Source organism: Plectropomus leopardus, chromosome 8 (assembly GCF_008729295.1).
Source record: "Plectropomus leopardus isolate mb chromosome 8, YSFRI_Pleo_2.0, whole genome shotgun sequence".
In the NCBI taxonomy this organism is placed as follows: domain Eukaryota; kingdom Metazoa; phylum Chordata; class Actinopteri; order Perciformes; family Serranidae; genus Plectropomus; species Plectropomus leopardus.
This window is the reverse complement of record NC_056470.1, coordinates 30,793,042-30,813,358: the sequence shown is the minus strand read 5'-3', so window position 1 is coordinate 30,813,358 and position 20,317 is coordinate 30,793,042. Positions and strand designations below refer to the sequence as shown.

Sequence of the window (20,317 nt, the reverse complement as noted above, 5' to 3'; positions counted from 1 at the left end):
AAAATCCATGTACACAGAGACTGTGGCAATAACAGCTCTTGTCTTGTCTCAAAGATCTACGCTGTAGTGCTTTTGTGTCGCTGTTACTGTAGCTAGTGATGTCATAATGTCAGCAGTGTCGTATCTGTGTTGTTTCAAGCGACATGAGACAGGTAAGTGATGTGCTTCATCTCAACTATTATTTTAATTTATGGTGTTATTATTAGTACAATCATGTTTTGTTAATGTAATTCACAGTGCTGTATGTTAACATAATTGAGATAATTGTCTAATTTTGTCTCTTGTGTGTCTTCTCCAGGCCCGCATGGACCGCACCGACATCGGTACTCTGCTCATCCCCAACATCCAGATGTCGGACGCGGGCACTTACATGTGTGTTGGAAGCAACAGCATTGGCTCAAATAGTTCTCCCATTAAAGTGTCTGTGCTCAAAGGTGAGTAGTGATGGTTTTAAAAAAAGCCACCACTGAATAATAATAATGATAAAAATACTAATAATCAGCCGATATGGATGTACTTATACATACAAGTGCAGATAAGTATGTTATATAATTACCCCCTAACAACAGATAGAACGTGTCGTTCTTGTTCAGGACATGTTCTCCATTTTAATAACAAAAGTGACATTAAAGGGACAGTTCACTGCAAAAACATGCCTAAAAACGTGCTTTTTATCATTCTAGATTGTTTTGGTGTGAGTTGGCGAGTGTTGGAGATATCAGCCGTAATATGTTTGATGTCTCTTAAATATAATGAAAGTAGTTGGCACTCTGTGGTGCTCAAAGCGCCACAAAAATACATCTGAAAACTCAACAGCGATGTCTCTTTCAAGAAATCACAACCAGTTTCTCAAGATAATCTGTTCACCTTGTTGTGAGCAGTTTCATAGAGGAACTATTTTCTTTCCACCAAATATTTTGCCACTTTGAGCACCACAAGCCAAGTGGCATCTAGTTCAATTATATTTTAAAGAATGCAGACATCTCTATGGCTGAAATATCCAACACTTGGCAACTTACACCAAAATTACAAAGAATTGGGGCGTCTGGTGGCTCAGTGGATAGAGCGGCACCCCATATACAGAGGCTGTATCCTCCCCCCCTCACGCTCACACTGTCCTGTCAAACAAAGGCAATAAAAGCAGGAAATAAAATCTTTGAAAAGATAAATAAAATTCTAAAGTATTATAAATAGCACTACAGGTGAGAGGAAATTCTGCATTTTTAGTTTTGGGGAGAATTCTCCCTTTAATCTTCCTTATCTGTCTCATCCAAAAATGTATAAAACTCCCCCTTTGCCCTTTAACCTTATCTACCAATATCCCTACGCCTCCCTTTGCACAGCCTCCCCCATGGTTACCAAGCGTCTTCGAGACACAGTAACACAAACAGCAGTTTCATTGTAATCAGATCAGCCAGTGTAGGTTTAAACTCTGCTAACTAAATTTTAAGTGTGTCTGAACATGGATTAACCAGAATCTTTGCGTCAACCATGAAGAACTCTATAGTGCTTTAAAAAAACAGAGAAGGAAGATACAATCAGTAGTGTTTGTGTTTGTGCAGCGGACCATAGCTCCTCAGTGGTCAGCATCCAGCCATCTATAGCTGATGTCCAGGAGGGCCAGAGTCTGGAGCTCAACTGCTTCGCTCCTGGAAATCCTCCTCCACAAGTCATCTGGACGAAAGCCAGCGGACGCCTCTCCTCTAACCACCAGGTAATCACAGTCATACAGACACCATCGTGCCCCACTTCATTCAGTATGTCTTACATGCAGTGATGTAATGGTACAAGGAAATATGGAGATCACATGGATTGTTTGAGTCCGATGTGAGGTTTGATTTCTTTATACATAGACAGATTGTGTTGATTTAGGAAAACTAATTTTTACAGGAATACTCCACCCACAGAAATGACTGTTTTCATATCAGTTATTCACCTTGTGTTACTTTGAATTTATGAAGGAAACTTTTTCCTCGCATTCCTACACGGCGAACTAAGAACCAAAAAACAGCAAACATTCGTCATGAACTGAAGTAAAATGGGACCACATTTAACAACGGTAATACTATATTAAAACATCCATTTACAAACTCGTGCAGTTTAATCCCATTTATCCAGCTGCATGCTCAGGACTTCCCAAACACATACATTTCCTGCTAAAACGTTCAAATATAAAACACTTTCTGCATACCAGGTGCGTGCCCTGAGCGTGCAGAGACACGCACGTGTGTATGAGCTCCGCTTGAGCAGAGTTTAAATGCACGCATCTGCTCAGGCATGCTGCTCAGCAGTGTGAGACTTTTTACATCGTGAAAATACATGTGTTTGGGAAGTTCTGAGCATATGACTGGATAAATGAGACTTTGGTCATACTGCATGAGTTGTGTGGAAGGTTGTAAAAGGATGTTTTGCTGGTGTTAAATGCAAACCCCAATTACTTCAATTCTTGTATTTGCTGGTTTTTTTTCTCTGTTCACTGTGAAGGCCTACAAAAAAAACAAAGCTTTCTTCGTTAATTCAAGCTAAAGGCATGAGCAATTGATATACAAATGGATATTTTGCAGGTGAAGTATTCCTTTAAAATCCACTTTTATAGAGCGTGTATGCAATTTATTTTAGTTTCACCAATATGTTAATATTAAACCTAAAATTTTGGTTTGATTTCTTTCTAAAACTTGGCCAGATGTCCCATAAACTGCAAAGAAATTTGTAAAAAGTGACATGGAAATTATCAGAAAATTAGCTGATGGGGATTTTAAGACATTATCAAAAAAAAATGTTCAGAAAACTATATTTATGAGTCTCTCATTTAAAATTATGTTACAGGAAAAAAAGACAAAAATTAATAATAACAATGTTAAAAGTTTCTTGAGGTCATTTTATGTGTTTGCTTTCTTTTTTTCTTGTGCTCAGGTAATTTTATTTACTAATTTCTTGGTAATTGTTGCCCCATGTGTTTTTATGTCTTTTTTTAGAATATTTTTTGAAAGAAATCAAGCCAGTTTCTCAGGGTTGAAAGGGTTTTGTATTTTTATTTGCAATATTAGCACTATTAAAACAATGTGATACTATTGCCAGCAGTCACAGCAGCAGAGGTGGTATTGGCTGATAGTATTGATCTATCAGAAGTAAAATGTTGGGTTTTCTTGTAAGCTGAACTGAAGTGACTCCATCGGTTGTCTGCTGTGTGCAGGTTTTGGGCAGTCAGCTGCGCATCCTGTCAGCCTCTCCAGAGGACTCAGGGGAGTATATCTGTCGGGTGCCGGGCAACTCTGGAAACCCAGGATCTCACGTCCACCAGGCCTCCGTCACTGTGTCCGTCACCTCGTCTTCCTCACGTAAGTTCGTCAACACCTCAAGAAATTAATAAAAAAAGTACAAGAAAATGCCAACAATTATTTAAAAAAGAAAGGGAAAAAACAAACTTGGCAAACAAGAAAAAGTACTTAAAAAATTCTAATAATTCTGCAATATAATTTTAGACATGTAATTATGATATGTTTTTTGTTTTTACCCACACATCCACACATTTCCTGAGTTTTTTTTTTTATATTCTAAATGTACAATGTACACATTTCTTACAAAGTTGCTCATTGCCTCTTTCCCCGTTTTTTTTTTTAAAGAATTTGTATCAATTCACTCAGGGTCAAAGGTTAACAGACACGTAAAAGGCATCCAAAAATAACACAAGAGAAGTGATGTCACTGCAGGTGTTAAAGGGGTAACTGTCTTGATTCACAGACAGATACAAAAATGTTTTTGTATCAAAACAATAAAAAAAGTCAGTTTTCATGTTAGCTTTTTTTTTTAAATGTCCCCACCGCACTCGAAGATCGTTACTTTCCCACCAAGGAAATTGCAGTTGATGGCAGCATCAGTCAGAGCGGCGGGAGAAACACATTAAGGGCAGGGCATTACATGGCAGGGTGTTGTTCTCACACTAACACTGCCTCGCTTCATGAATGAACTTTCCAGTTGTTCTTTCCAGTGTTGCCCAGTGTGACCTCAGATTGAAAGATTTTCCCCGCTACTGTCCCATGATCTCATCCTCATTCACTCCTTCCAGGACTTTCAGAGATGTTTGAGGTCTTTAGCTGCTGCCAGTGAAGCCCTCAGCCACATTTAATAGCAATTAGTTCCTCCAGGTTTCTGTGAATAATAAGTCAGTTAAATGAAGTGAGATCGGGAACAGCGACGCTCAAATAGACTCTGTCTGGAGCCCAAACCGCCGCTCTCTGCTGCAGGTCTTCAGAGTCCAATCATCGCCATCGAGCCCCACAGCGCTGCGGTGCGAGTGGGAGAGTCGGCCAGCTTCAGGTGCAGGGTGTACAGCGGAGCCCAGCCTGTCAGACTGGAGTGGAAACTGGCCAACAACCAGCCGCTGCCAGGTAATACACACACACACACACACACACACACACACACACACACACACACACACACTCACACACAGAGTCAGGAATAAACCGGCTTAATGAGTTCTGATTTTATGATGTCATTATTTACAAGCAATTACCACTACAACCCACCCATGAATTACTCCTCTGTTACTTCATTAAATGACTAATTTAGAACTCTGTTTTCTCAAATCCCTTTTCTCTGCAGACAGGCACTGACATTCTTGCATTATTATAACATCTCATGCCATTTAGTCTAATAAGATTTGTTGGCACAAAAGCTCTTTAAGATTTAATAGACTTTTTTGGGGGGACTTTTACATATTTGTAACCAATCTGTTCTTCCAGTCTCAGATTTGCACATTTACTCTTTGGTGTTGTGATGGCAAAGTTAAGTTTTTCTTAGATTTTATTTTAAATATCAAGGATCAACCACTAAGCGTGGCTTAATTGTGCGAATCAATAGATCAGATGAGTTTGTGCTTCATAAATTAACAAGACTGAACAGAATCATCTTAAGTGAAGCAAAACATTTTTACATTCAGGCACAGTTTTTACCAAAGTTTCATTTAACTGTTAATTTTTCAAGTTTAATAATGAAATGCTGAACTTGTGCTGAATACAAAAAGTCATGTGACTTTTAAACTACGGATTACATTTGTTGCATTTTTAAAACTTCAGGTTAAGCCAAAATCATCACAGTGCTTGAAAATACCCAGAGACACCAGATTTAAGGGCTAATCCAGCAATTACTTTTGTCCTGTCATAAAATTAGGTGATTTAAACAAGTTAAGTTCAACGAGTCTTTATTGAGCTGTAAAAGACTCCATCGTACACTTACGGTGATGTAACTAAATGCATTTTTCATAGATGCCTAAATCTTTTTAACTTTTTCACACCTCTTCTTTGAAGTGCACTTTGTCTTCAGCCTTAAACCCACGCCAAGACAACCCTTATGACATCATCAGGGTTATTTTTAAAAGTTTGCACAGCTCCCCCCAAAGCCACAGAAGACACATAACAGTTTGTGCTGAAAATGCTACCAACTATGACTAAACTGAATTTCAAATTTAAAATATTTCACGCCCCTTTCCACCAAATTAGCTCTGGTTCTTGAACAAGTTCTCTTCAAGACACCACTTTTCCAACATCGTAATCGAGGATGTGTAATCAAAAGGTGTTGCATAATGCACAGTACAAACAAACAGTAGTAGCAAAAAAAAAAAAAGAAAAAAGCATGGACAAACTAATAATGAGGCTTCTGCACGCTCTGTTTTGTTTGATGATTTCTCACTCGACTTCTCCAGCTTTGCTTTTCCATCTCTTTCCAGCCTGTAGAATTTGACACGCCCACTGACGTCACCGTTTGCGCTTCAGGTTAAGAAAAACCTGCTATTTTTTGGTTTCAGCTGAGAACCAATTTTTAATGTAGTGAGTCAACATATTTTTGGTCAAAATTCCCTGAACTTTCCAAATTGGAATCAATGCCATGTTGGTGGAAATGGTCTATCGATGGACTGTAGGGATGGGAATAGACAACTGGTTCCAGTTGAGATCCAGTTCCAAATGGTCCGAACCATCTGAGTTGTAGTCCTCCAAATTCCCCAATTCCATTTATTGATGCTGGCATGTTTTTCTGGAGAGGAGGTGGAGAAAGATGAAAAACAGTGCTGCTGCTTGTAAAGTCTGTAAAAAGTTGGAAACATCAGTTATATGCTGAAACATCTCTGTACACAACGTGCGCTTCAATTTCAGGAATGCTACGAATCTGACACATTACGCACAAGGTCCACTGCTTCTCCACCATGCAGCATGTCCGTTTCAGAGGGAATATGTAGATGTTATAATGACGTTACTACCACGTAGGCATAGCTAAATGAAAACGAATGCTATATAAATATTTTCTCATACATCTGTTATAGATGAAGACAAGTTTCTAAGCTGTGCTCAGACTCAGAGAGGAGAGAAGTGTTGCTTTGGCGCTGAAAATGTTTGTGGGCTTACTTTTCTCCACACAGAAAATTGATCGGGAATCGATAATGAATCAGATTGATAAGCAAAATCTTTAATGGCATTGGTATCAATAACATGATATCAGTTCTCATTCCTATTGCACTGTGCCTTTAAATTACAGCATCTACAGTCCATCTGATGTTTATTTGATCTTCTTTTCTGCAGATAATGTTAAAGTCGGCCCTGACGGTTCCGTCATTACCATCTCCAGCGCTCGCCCCATGAACCACGGTGCCTACCGCTGTGTGGCGAGCAACCCGTTCGGCATCACCCACACCATCGTGTCTTTGATTGTCAAAGGTGAGCTGCTCAAATATCAGCACGTTCACACATTCACTGAGTTACAGAATGATTTTTCACAGCTCAGTCATCACACTCTGAGTGAAGGCTTCCCTCTAGTGGCTGATCAGACACAGAGTTTATCAGTATTTTTGTGTGTGTGCCCTCAGAGTCTCCTGTGGCCACCGTCACCCCTGTCGGACCCCTGCGTGTCAGGGTGGGTGAACCCATTAACCTGGAATGCCAGGCGTCAGGAGAGCCCCGCCCCTCAGTGTCATGGCACAGGCTGGACAGCAACCGCAAGACCATGCTGAGCAGCCCGGTGCCCATGGAGTCTAATGCAGTCATGCAGGTACATCTGATCAACATCTAGCACAGTTTAATGTGTAGCATATTCTAAAAGGGTTTAAAAGACTTTTTAAAAGACTAAAATCAGACGCCCTCTCACATCTAAAAACAAAGTCTTTCGTCACATTCAAGATTTTGCAAAGGCTGGGGGCAGGGTTACTATTTGCAGGACTACAACAAGATAATTTCTGAGATTTCTGATTTTATTCAAATATTGGTAATATGTCTGCGTCAAAAAAATCACTGGAAACATAAATTAGTATAAAGCCAGCATTAGTTTTACAGCTGTTCTGTGCTGCTATTGAAAGACTCAGCTTCAAAGACTAAAATCAGCTTTGTTTTCATCTAAATTTGTGTGCATGTTTATGGTAAGAAATATTCATTTTTCCTCTTGTGCAGATCCTGGTGGCACGTCCAGAAGACAGCGGCACGTACGTATGCACAGCTCGCAACAACGAGGGCTCCACTGAGACCAAGGTGGAGGTCCACGTTGATGGAGGCCCCCAGGTGCCCACACCACCCAGGGCCTCTGTCCCTGAGCCGCTGATGGTCGTGGTGGAAGGACAGACTGCAACTCTGCGCTGTGAGGCCCACGGTAATGATGGCCTAAAGTCTCATTTTTTAAGCACTTATGTTGTTTCACTGTTGGAGTTCCCACATATTTTTATTAAAAAATGTTTTAAGGACCCAAAATAAAATCAATTAATAACTTTAATAATTTTTACTTTAAAAACAGAGTTTACAAAGTGCTTTGACAAGCAAAGCAAAACAGTCCTACCAAAACAAAAGAGTTAAGATAAAGTTAAAGTAATTGAACAAAAAATGCAAGATGAAGGACACAAAATGTCAAATAAATCAATCAATAAATAAATACATTTTAATAAAAAACACAAAAACAATAAAATGGCTAAATAAAGACACCCGTACTAATGTCTTTTTTTTTTATTGTGTGAATGCCACAAGGAAAAAAAATATTTGCATTTTTAGATTAGCTGAACATTTAGTTTGTGTTTTGCTCTTCGAATAGGTTTTCCGTCCCCGACGATCACCTGGTCCAAGCTGCGCTCTCCTCTGCCTTGGAGACACAAGGTGGTGAACAACAGCCTGGTGCTTCCCACTGTGGGTCGCCAGGACTCTGGAGAATACATCTGCACCGCCACCAACAGCATGGGCACCACTGAGGTCACCATCATGCTCGATGTAGAGAGTGAGTGCTGTGGATTTCTTTGTTTACATTTTATTTTAATGCACTCATTTTGTTCTCCTCGAACAACTATACTACTCCTGTACAGTGGTTACAATAATGTTATTTCACAGTGTATATTTATGAATATTTTTTTATCAATAGTCATTTTATTGTATGTGATTTTTTTTTTGTATATTGTCTGGACCCAAATGTTTTGTTTGTGTCAATAAAATAACAAACTATCTCTTGAAAAAACAGTAAACTAAGTAAACTTTTTTTCTCCTCTCCAGCTCCTCCTTATGCCACCTCTGTGCCCGACGACGTGGCTGTGCGGGTCGGGGAGGTGATCAGGTTGCAGTGCCTGGCCCACGGTACTCCTCCTCTCACCTACGCTTGGACCAAGCTGGATGGAAGCCTGCCGCCGAGGGCCCAGGTTAACGGAGGGGACCTTCAGATCAACCTGGCTACCCCTGAGGATGCTGGGAGCTACAAGTGCGTGGCGACCAACAAAGTGGCCAACAGCGAAGTGATCGCTAAAGTCACAGTCAGATGTAAGTTTGATTTATTATGATAAAAATAATGAAAAGCTCGACTGTTGTGTTCTGCACCTGCTCAAAAATACTTCTTACCTCTTTAAGGTGTACATAGTTAGCGAATGTTGATCCAAAGATTTGTGCATTTGTGAAATAGTGACGTTCCTATACCAACACAAGACCTAAATTATGCCTCCATTCCTCCCCTCTGTAGCCCCCTTGGCAGTGCGTGTGTCCCCTCAGGTTGAAGTGAAGGCCCAGGGCAGTGCTGTGGAGTTCACCTGTTCAGCAGCAGGCGGAGTAGAAACCAAAATTGAGTGGCTGAAGGAGGGAGGAGCCCTGCCGCCGAACCACCACGTCAAAGACGGAGTGCTCAGGTGACTCGTGCACGCATATTGTCGCCTGTTTGTTGTAAACAACTGTCAACATATCAACATTTATGATGCTATAGGACCACAGTGCCAGTTTTACAGGTTTCACCCATGAACAACTTATATTTACAGCTGAGTCTATTTTAAAATTTAGCACAATTTATACATAATTTGAAAGATACAACATCCCCAGAACCAAGCCTGATGGTTCCCTCTAAAGATGTAAATATTCTAAAAAAAAGAGTCACAAACATGTACATTATTTTTTTTATAGGCTTAATAATCTGCAAAAAGGGCACTTGACATTTTTAGTAAACATCACTTTAACAAAAGTAAATTTTGCATTTGTTTGGAACTTTTTCTTTCTGTCTTTTTTGTTATTTACTTTTTATTTGTTTGTCTTTTAAAGAACACAGAAACCAAAGTGATACATATGCGTGAGTCGCACACAAAACGCACCTAAAATACATTTTAAAAACAGAAGAAAAAAAACTAGGGGAGGATCTTTCTAAGATACATAACAAAATCTACACTTATAATGATATACACATGCACATACATGCTCTCATACATACTTTGTATGTATGAGAGCATGGGGTAACCATTTTTTCTATTTTTCATTGAAAATATTCGTGTTGTTAGTTAACCTGTTATACTCTCCACCGTGTAAATGTATTGTAAACTAAGCTGATCCACTCCGTTTGGGACTAAGTTTAGCCAAGTATTTGGTGATCTGGTCAGTATTTAAAGCAGGGCGATGTACAGTAGAGATTGACTCAAAATAAATTGCAGTGTTCAAGTTCATCTCAGTAAAGAACATGTGCAACAGCGTGGCTCATGTGCTTTTAATACTTTATGGATAACAACTGAGTTCAGTGGTACAGAGGAATAAGCTATATTTGGCTCTGGCTGCAGAGATTTGTTAGCGAGATGAATTTATTGCTGGTTTTGGTCTTTTCATGTGAAGTGTTGACAATTAGAAAAATGTATAAAATCACAAGAGTTCATCATCATCATTAATTTATTCAAAACATCAAAGAAATAATGATACAGAATAAAATACAACCACAAATACAACAGAAGCAACATGTGAATGAAACACCCTGAATAAGCTACCTTAAGCTTTTGGGAGGAGGCCCAAACAAATATAACATCCAAAAAACAAAGCAAATTTAAAACAAAAACATAAAATCAAAACAAAACAAACAAACAAGACAAAGGATCCCAAAACATTCACTACATCAAACCCGTGATAATCCAATAGAGGAGTTCCAGCACCAAAAAACAAAAAAACAATAGTGCATTTGATTAGGGCCTCAGGAGTTATTCGTTAATGGGATAAAACATTTAAATCCACTGACAGGGGCGCTTAAATACTGTGTAATGTGTAAAATAGAAATGAAACCGCAGCTTGTGTTGATGTGTGTGATTTAATGTCTCTCTGTAGGATTGAGAACCTGGAGCAGAGCAATGAAGGCGTTTATATCTGCAGAGCCAGCAGCGTGTACGGTCAGGCTCAGGACACGGCCAGACTGACAATCCAAGGTCTGTTAAAGTCACTGCAACTATACTAATATATGATAATAAACATAATAATAACAAATATAACATGTTGCTTTCCTTTTCTCCTCCGCAGCCCTGCCGAAGGTGATGATCAACGTGCGCACCTCAGTGCAGACCGTGATGATCGGGAACTCTGTGGAGTTTGAGTGCCAGGCTGTTGGCGACCCAGAGCCCACGGTGAGGTGGAGTAAAGTGGGCGGGTCTCTGCCCGCTCACATCATGGTGAAGGGCGGCATGCTGAGGATCGATCAGGTGACGGAGGCCGATGCCGGGCAGTACCGCTGCACAGCCACCAACGACGTGGGCTCAGTGCAGTCCCAGGTGGTCCTGAACGTCCAGTGTGAGTGCAACACATTGTTTTACATGCACCTGCACACACACTCATGCCTGTCAGTCTGTCAGCAGGCAAACTGGCACCTTCCTTATTTAAAAACATTTTTTGTGTTTGCTCAGCTCTTCCTCAAATTGCTGCGCTGCCTGAAACTAAAGAGGTGACAGTCGGCTCTGATGCGGTTCTGCCCTGTGTGGCTTCAGGATACCCAGTACCTGAGATCAAGTGGTCCAAGGTGAACAAGATATTTTTGTAATTCAACGACCTCTATGCTGTCTGTAGTCTAAATGCTTGCCAATTAATTTAACATTTTGTTAGTGCTAATGTTTATTTTTATAATACTGCAGAGTTCCCACAGATCCTTAAAAAGTCTTAAAATACGCTGAATTCATTCATCTAAAAATAAGACTGTAATTGATATTAAAGTGTTTTGACTCAAACTTTTAAAAGTCGTAAAAAGTCACAACATGGGGAGAAAGGTTTTTATGATTTTTTTCTGACATTTTGTTGTAACATCACAAAATAATTGGTAACATCTATTTGTTTTTTTAAATTACTGAATGCCTCTGGCATTAACGTTACATCAGGATAACAGAACCATCCAACGTGTGTTTTGTTTCCGGCTGATGCTCAGAAAGGAGGCTCCATCGTCCGTTAGCTAGCTGTCATTGTAAAAATTTGGTGTATTTGGTGTATTTTATACAATATGTTTTTCAAACAATGGAATCCAAAATACAGAGTGAAAAAGACAAAACTGCCATAAAAAAACTCCTATACCTTTCACATTTTATGTTACAACATTTGGGCAAAATTGTCCATAAACCAATGTCGATGGTATTAGTTCATGTTATTATTTTTCTTCAATTTTCATAATTGTAGATTTAGTCATGTATCTCATTCTGAGTGGCCTTTAAAAAGAGGAGCTGTAGGAACTCTGTACTGACTGTGTCCTTTCGTCTTTTTTTCTGTCTCTAGGTGGACGGAGAGCTTCCTCCAAAGTGTTTCCAGGAGCTCAACGTGCTGACGGTTCCTCGCGTCTCTCATGACGATTCTGGGACATACGTCTGCACCGCCTCTAACAAACAGGGAAAAGTGGAAGCCTTTACTACACTTGAAGTTCACGGTTAGTCTGCAGAGCAGAGTATGAAGGAATATTGATCAAATAAAACTTCTGATGAACTGCACTGTTGTCTGCATCTAACGATGAGATTGTGCGCTTCTTTCAGAGCGAGTGATGCCATACTTTGCCCAAGAACCCTTGTCCTACCTCACCCTGCCCACCATCAAAAATGCCTACAAGGCTTTCAGCATTAAAATCAACTTCAGACCTGATAATGTCGATGGTAAGAAAGTGCAGCCTTACGTTAGTTAAATTGTATAGTTTGCTCATTTTTTCTCGTTGAATCTTGCAGTTTTTCAGTGTTTTCTGCTCTTTGTGTACCATGTTTGTCATATTTCCTCATGTATAACGTCTTCTGTCCCTCTCTCCCTCACCTCTTCCTCTCACCACCGTGGTGGGAAGGTCTCATATTGTACGCTGGTGAGTCTCAGCTCTCAGAGAAGCACAGGAGCTCCAGACTGACGTTGGCAGTTTTGCTTTTTGGCTCCATCATTCTTTCACATAATGCATCCAGCTCTGAGCTGATTTAGAGGCTGTGAAAGAGACGCAAGATGGTGCATGGAATATGTTTTCATTCAGGCTTTTTCGGTCTTGATCACAAAGCCACACCAGCTTAAGAAACGCTTGGTTACAAATCTACTTTTACATTCAAGTCTACTTCATCAGCTTCTACACTGTATATACGGCGTGTGTGTCTCGATGAAATGCTACCCACGTTTCTGTAGGTGTTCTTTTATTTAAACATCACAGCTCTGAAAATAGTGAGAGTCACAGTAAGTCAAATTGCTTTTGCCTAAAATATGGTTTCTTTTAACCTGCTCGCAGTTAGTGCCGGATGTGTGTGGGCATGACAGCAAAATTAAATGACATTAAAATAAAAATGTTTGGAAAATCAACTCCAATGCAAGAAAAAAATATTGACATATTTTGTTTCTGCAAACCACAGATACATTGCATTTGTTATTATGTGGCAGATACATTGAAATGTTACATTTTAGCAACGCAGAGGTTACCGTGTAGGCACAAAAAATGTTTGGGTTTGTTTAGGAAAATTATGTTTTGGCTTGAAATACCTTCTTATGGGGGCTCAATGCCACACAAAACACAGCAATGTCTCTGTAAAAAAACATCTGGTTTTCATCACGCTAATAAAACAGGGGAGCCAAGAATCGCCAGTGTTCGGTGCCTTAAAAGCGTCTGGAATAATAGTGGTAGGTCTCTAAAACACAACAGGTTTCGTTGTCTCTTGGTCTAGAACAGTGATCTGCAGCTTGGCAGGCATCAAGCAATCCTGATGATAAAGTCAGCTCACATACAGTATTACTTCACATTAGAAATGTTCATATGATACGTAAAAAACTTGAAAGTGCAATGCATTTGTGGTTTGCAAAAACGTACGATGCCAACATTTTCTTCTGGCGACTGGGCTGATTCGGCTGTTATTCTTTATACTGATTGGCAGCTTATCAGTGACTGTTTGGATTTCCCAAGCATCAGGTAACAAACTGCAGCAAACAAGCTTCAGATATATTGCAAAAGCTATTTGAGCAAACTCCGGTCTTTAAATGTATAAATGTGTGACACAAACGTTGACATTACATGTAAACTTTGTTTTGCACATTTATGCAATCTACTCGCTCATTTTCACTGTCAGAGATGATTCATATAGGCAGACGTGTAAAGAGGGCATGTTCCCATTTTCCTGAGAGCCTCTGTGGCTCATTTAAAGCATGTGTTTCCAGCATGTGGAGACAGAAAGATGAGAACCAGTAGTATGGTGTTACTGGTTGCATTTGGCAGCTCAGTAATGCCCTGATAGAACAGCAGGTCATAACTCGGCTTTGGTTGGCTTTAAACTTGCCTCACCATAGCATGCTGCTTTACCATCCAGCTGTACCAGAGTTTACCTTGTGTATGAATGACTTCACTGCAATCAATGTCCATCCAAACAAGTCCATAATTAATCCAAAGTCTTGATTTCCTTGAGAGAGAAAAAAGTCATAGAAGAGAAATTGTTCCACCGTTGACTCAAGAAAATCCTTTAAAAGAACTGTAAGACTCAACTTGTTTGAATAAAAATTAGATTTATGGATTTGTTAAGATGGATATAATGCATTTGAGATTATTTTTTAACTCCTGCTCACTCACCGTGTTTTTTTGGTGTAGGTATGATCCTCTACAACGGACAGAGAAGGACCACAGGAGCTGACTTCATCTCTCTGGGACTTGTTGGCGGCCGCTTAGAGTTCAGGTCAGTTTGTACTTTTTCAACTTGTATTTTTAGTCATTTCTGTTATTATATAAATAACATATAAGTCTCTGGTACCACTGAAGGGATGGAACACACTTCTTCCAAAAGTACTGCGTCTTTTGGTGTTTTGACGATGGTGGTGAAGAGCGCTGTCTAACACATCAGGCCAAAATTTCATTTGAAGAAAAAAAAAAATCAGATTCAGTTGGACCTGCTCAGCATTTTTATGCCTTCATGCTGATAATTGGCAAATATGAAGGCATTATATTTTCAGGTTGTCCGTCTGTACGTCTGTCCCAGGTCAAAGTTCAAGGTCACTGTGATGTTGCATCCATTCATTCCCATTAACACAATATCTTAAGAACCCCTTCTTTTAGTTATATATGCCACAGAGCATACTTGGATGTGAATTATGTAAATGTCCCTTGCAGTGCACTCATGTGAAAGCATCTGCGTTCATTATGTTGCGTTCATTCCTTCATTTATTTAAGTTTTAATCTGTAATTTTGTCACCCATCTGCTTGTTTAAAGAAAACAAAAACAAAGCATAGTGCGATCTAATTGCATGTAGATATATGTTTTCATACATATGTATATATGTCAACATGCTCAAATAAAGAAAGGTTTAGCGAGACAAAATCTGTTACGTTGTCTCAGGTTTGACGTGGGCTCCGGCATGGCCACAATCCGCGACCCCAACCCTGTCAAACTGGGAGAGTTTCACACAGTTGAGCTTTATCGCAACCACACACTGGGCTACATCATTGTAGACGGAGGGGAGCCCATCAACGGCAGCTCACAGGTACTTCTGTCAGCATGAATGCAACTCCCACTGACACATATGTGCATTTGATTTATTTATGTCAGTATTTATGTCCCATAAATGCACATTTCCTGTCCTCAGGGCAAATTCCAGGGCCTGGATCTGAATGAAGAGCTGCATGTAGGTGGTTACCCCAACTACACAGTGCTCGCCAAAACTGCTGGCATTAAGACTGGTTTTGTTGGTAAGATATCGCTCTCCTTGGAACAATGACAGGAAACATTTGATGTAGAAAAAGTCCTCTTGGCTTGAAGATTTATTTGGTATTTCCACTCTCCAGGCTGTATCCGCCAGCTCGTCATTCAAGGTGAGGAGGTCATCTTTAAAGACCTGGACCGCAGTTCTACTGGTGTCACAAACTGCCCCACCTGCAAAGACCACCCATGCCAGGTCGGTTACATCCATCCACTTGATGTATTTGTAGTATTTCATCTGTTTACTTCCATAAAGTCCAGTTCATATCTTTCGTGTCTTCATTCAGAACGGAGGGAGGTGTGAGGACTCAGACGCCAGCTTGTACAAGTGCAGCTGCCCCAGAGGATTCACAGGCAGCAACTGCCAGCACCACTCATCCCTGCACTGCCACTCAGGTGTGTGGATGTTTCTATCCACTTTTGAAGCCTAGTAAATAAAAAATGGTTTAAAAAAAAGAAGAAAAAGTATTTAATGTGTCTGTTTTTGCCCTAAACTACCACAGAGGCCTGCGGACCGGACGCCACTTGCATCAACCGCCCTAATGGCCTGGGCTACGACTGCCGCTGCCATCTTGGCAAATTTGGAAACAAATGCATGGATGGTAAGACATTGAATTACTCTCATCTCCTATAAAAACATGTTCAAAGTACTTTTAGGGTGATAAACAATGTGAGTTTTGATATTTTTCCTTCAAAATATCCCTCAAGAAACTCTAAACGATAATGCATTTTCCTCCTGCTTCACTTCCACCAGGGGAACTGGTGAGCACTCCACTGTTCGACGGCGAGGAGTCATTCATAGCCTACCCTCCCCTGACCAACATCCACGACGACCTGCGCGTTGAGCTGGAGTTCAAGCCGCTGGAAAGAGACGGCCTGATGTTCTTCTGCGGAGGGAAGAAAATGAAGGTGGAGGACTTTGTGGCCATCTCCATGGTGGACGGACACGTGGAGTTCAGATACGAGCTGGGCACAGGTAAAATATCAAACCTGTTGTATTAGTTTTACGTTTTTATGTTTGTGCATTATTGGTAAGTTTGTAACTTCTTAAAATAATAACCTTTTGACATCTTTGCTGTAAATGTCAGGGAAAGTTTCAGCAAATATGACAAAAACTTATTTTTATGAAAGTTACCAACTACAGCTTTAACATTGAAGATTTTTTTAGAGAGAAATATACAGAGACAGTAAAATCTGTCGTAATTTTCAGGGCAGGCAATCCTCCTCAGTCCAGAGCCGGTCTCTCTTGGCCAGTGGCACAGAGTAGTTGCGGAGCGAAACAAACGGGCCGGGCACCTCAGGGTGGATCAAGGCCCCGTGGAGAGGAAGACGTCACCGGGTAAAGCCCAGGGCCTCAATATCCACACCCCCATGTACCTGGGTGGAGTCCCACACATGGACATCCTGCCTAAACCGGCCAACATCAGCGAGCTGTTTGAGGGCTGTATTGGAGAGGTGAGATCTCTCTGCGCTACAGAAGGAAATAAAACAAAAGTTAATAAATATTTTTCTATATGCGGTTGCTAAAATGTGTCTGCACTGTCCGCTCAGGTCTCCATCAACAACAAGAAGGTGGATTTGTCCTACAGCTTCACAGACAGCAGATCTATCCGCAAATGCGTGGACAACAGCCCCTGTGACCGCCGGCCCTGCCTCAACGGTGGTGACTGCATGTCCAATGTTGAATATGAGTATCAGTGCCTCTGTAAGGATGGATTTGAAGGTTAGTGCTTGTACTTAAAGTCCTATAAACACTGAAAAAAAGACAAAGCATGTATCAGAGCCTCGAAACATTTGCAACTATAATCATTCTACATGTTTCATTATTATTTCAAAGAGTTAAGTCTTGGATTCTGGTGCAAAATCTGCACTGCATTTGGGTTTTCATTTTCACTTCACTTTTGATAACTGGCGGATTTACTCAGCTGTGCCTTGTGGAGAAGCGTCCTCCTTAGCTCTAAACTGTGCTTATTGGCTCGTAAATACAACTAATGTGGGTGGACAAGAGCATAAAATCTGGTTAGAAATCAAGTCAAACAGATCTGCTCCTTGAAAAATATCTGGGTAGTTAGAGTTAGTAAAACCCAAGAAACAATGAGCATTTTCTATGTATCACCTCTGAACTCGCCTTTGACGTGAACTTGACCATCGACCTTTCATCCCTGACCTTCAGGTGAGCGTTGCGAGGTGGTGAAAGACGTGTGCCAGAGCGACCTTCAGTGCCAGAACGGTGGCAGCTGTGTCGACGGCCAGTGTGTGTGTTTGCCTGGACACTCAGGCCTCTACTGTGAAGAAAGTAAGTACAGATCATAATTGCAACGTTACTTTTATTTATGTAGCAATTTAAAGGTTAAAACACACACAAACAATTCCAAGTATATATGCATACACATGCATGATACATAGACAGTATTCATCACAAACAGAGTATCAATAAAAAGGCTAAGCAGTACAAATAAGTTTTCAGCAGCCAATGAAAACCAGCCACAGATTCGGCAGCTCTGATGAAGAGAGGAAGACTGTTTCTAAGTTTAAGAGCTACAACCACAAAAGCAGCTCTGGATTTAAAATAGGAACAGAAAACAAACACAAGGTCTTGACCAGATGATCGGAGTAGCCGACAGCTAGAACAGGTTCTTTAACGACTGCTGTAAATGCAGGAGCCAGGCCACGTGAGGCTTTGTAAGTAACATTTTGAAGTCTATGCTTCACTGGAAGCCAATAAAGGGAGGCAGGAATTGGCAGCTCAGTCAGCAGAAGAAAATGTTGGCATTGTGCATTTCTGCAAACCACGAATATGCAACATTTGTATGTATCATATCAGCATTTCTAAAGTGGCATAGTACATTGGTAAACTTAGTTGTTTTCTAACGAGACATCGCTGTCATTCCAGCACCTTTTTTTAGCCACCAAACGTGGGTGTTTCTTAGGATCCGGTTGCTGTTTTTCCAGCCTGGATAGTGCCACAAAAACACATTGTTTCTCACCAAGACATCTTTGCATTTAGTGGCAAAATTGTGGTTGTTTTTCACCAAGACAGACATCTTCTTAAGCTGGAATTGTGCATCCAAAACCAGGTTTTTTAAAGCGTTAAATTGATCTTTTCCTAACCATAACCTAACCAGAAGTTAACTACAGTTTTTAACTATACTTTCTAATGTATCTGTGGTTTGCAGAAAAGTACAATGCTGACATTTTTCTGGCACATTGAGTAGAATTGGGGTGATGTGGGACCAACAGCTAGTTTTTCTTTACAAGTTATCCCCTGTATTTTGCACTAGTTAAAGACCAGCTTAAAAAGACCGAGTAATGTAAGTAAAGAGGCAAACAGGTAGTGAAGAGCTTCCTATATAACATGTTCAACAAATATTATCTCACAATCAAAGCCTGAAATAGCAGAACAGGTGTGGAAAACATGGTTTAGTTGTGTTGTTTCATTTACAGCACCACCTGCACCCTATAGACAAAGATATTCTTCATCAAAGACTCGAGCCAAATGAGTCCATATGACTCACATTCTCCACAGTATGAGACCCTTCTAACATCAGACACTTCACCCCCAGCACTGCACTGCATGCTGGGAGGGTTAACCCCAAGTGATTACGTATGTTTCACCCCTGCACTCTCATGGCTACATCTTGCACACACAGGCCAGTTCTTCAGCTCCCCCGAGGCCCTGCGGAATTTGGAAAGTAGCGAGGCGAATGGTACAGTATCTCAATACTCAGTCTGCCTGACACGACTGTGACTAACAGGGGCCCATCTGAGCTCGAGGGGCCCCGCGTCCCTTTAAAGCTCAACCCGAACCGTCTATCGCCTAACACATGTTCGCACATACCAAACATGCGTCTGTACTCAACTGGAAACTGAGGCTCTGATCCCCATTGGAAAGTTGGGAGAGGGGAATTCTGCATCTTTCCTAAAAAGGTAGAGGGACGGTACATCAGCTGATTTGTTTTTGGACCCAGACAGAAATGTGGAATTCCCCTTGTTTTTTTCTTTTTCTCTCTCATCATGTCAATACCTGTAAGATGGCTACTCACAACATAAAATCTCCGTCTACGTCAGGAATGCCTGTCTGCACAACAAGAAAATACACACAAATACTTGTTTTTCTTGCTGAAGCCCTTTTAAATCAGAACATTCAAGCTGCTCAACACATTTACGCTGTTACTAACAACTCAAACATGTCTGTTGAAAGCAGTGTGATGGTGTTTGGGTGACATGAGATGTATTTCGAATGTGTTCTGTACTTCACGTGGTATTTGTGCATGGACCCATGGTGAGTTCAGTTTGATCTCTGGGAAAGGTCAGAGATGGAGCAGCGTGTGAGGAATGGCAAGTAACTTGTTCATGTGTTGGAGAGGACCGTCTTGAGTTTGCATCATGGAGCCTGGTTTGGTCGCACCTAAGATTTTGGTTCATTTTTTGGTTTTTGAAAAAAATATTTGCATATGGATTTAGGGCACATAAAGTGAGATTATGAAGCTTTTGAGAGCAAAAATAACATTATCTTCCTCTTACCAATGAAAAGTTGAAATTCTAAGCAATAAAACACACCCAATTTCTCATTTCTATTAGCGGTTTTGTTGTTACGGGCTAAGTTTGATAACGTTTAAAGACCAAATCACGCTGTAGCGGCAAAGTGTATTTAAAGGTCCAGTGTGTAGGATTTAGGGGACATATCAGCAAAAAAAAGTTAAATAATATTAATAACTGTGTTTTTGTTAGTTTAGGATCACATGAGAATAAGAATTGTTGTGTTTTTGATACCTTAAAATGACTCGTTTAGATCTCCATATAGAGCCGGTCCTTTTCCGCTGACCACCATGTTTTTCTACGGTAGCCCAGAACAGACAAATCAAACACTGGCTCTAGATAAGGCCGTTCATGTCTTTGCGTTGGCCA

The 20,317-nt window shown here is 40.5% G+C and overlaps 1 protein-coding gene across 1 annotated transcript in view; it reads left to right on the top strand.

Moving 5' to 3' along the window:
* Positions 1-20,317, top strand: part of hspg2 (heparan sulfate proteoglycan 2) — a 148,022-nt gene that overhangs the window by 119,555 nt on the left and 8,150 nt on the right. The window contains 27 exon segments of the mRNA XM_042491785.1: positions 299-434; positions 1,563-1,714; positions 3,194-3,338; positions 4,245-4,388; positions 6,576-6,710; positions 6,860-7,041; positions 7,437-7,632; positions 8,065-8,244; positions 8,514-8,774; positions 8,971-9,133; positions 10,575-10,672; positions 10,764-11,030; positions 11,144-11,256; positions 11,997-12,144; positions 12,248-12,364; positions 12,544-12,561; positions 14,308-14,392; positions 15,050-15,194; positions 15,297-15,399; positions 15,496-15,605; positions 15,697-15,805; positions 15,913-16,011; positions 16,164-16,385; positions 16,620-16,864; positions 16,961-17,132; positions 17,583-17,705; positions 19,060-19,116. Coding sequence (XP_042347719.1) covers positions 299-434; positions 1,563-1,714; positions 3,194-3,338; positions 4,245-4,388; positions 6,576-6,710; positions 6,860-7,041; positions 7,437-7,632; positions 8,065-8,244; positions 8,514-8,774; positions 8,971-9,133; positions 10,575-10,672; positions 10,764-11,030; positions 11,144-11,256; positions 11,997-12,144; positions 12,248-12,364; positions 12,544-12,561; positions 14,308-14,392; positions 15,050-15,194; positions 15,297-15,399; positions 15,496-15,605; positions 15,697-15,805; positions 15,913-16,011; positions 16,164-16,385; positions 16,620-16,864; positions 16,961-17,132; positions 17,583-17,705; positions 19,060-19,116 — 3,925 coding nt within the window.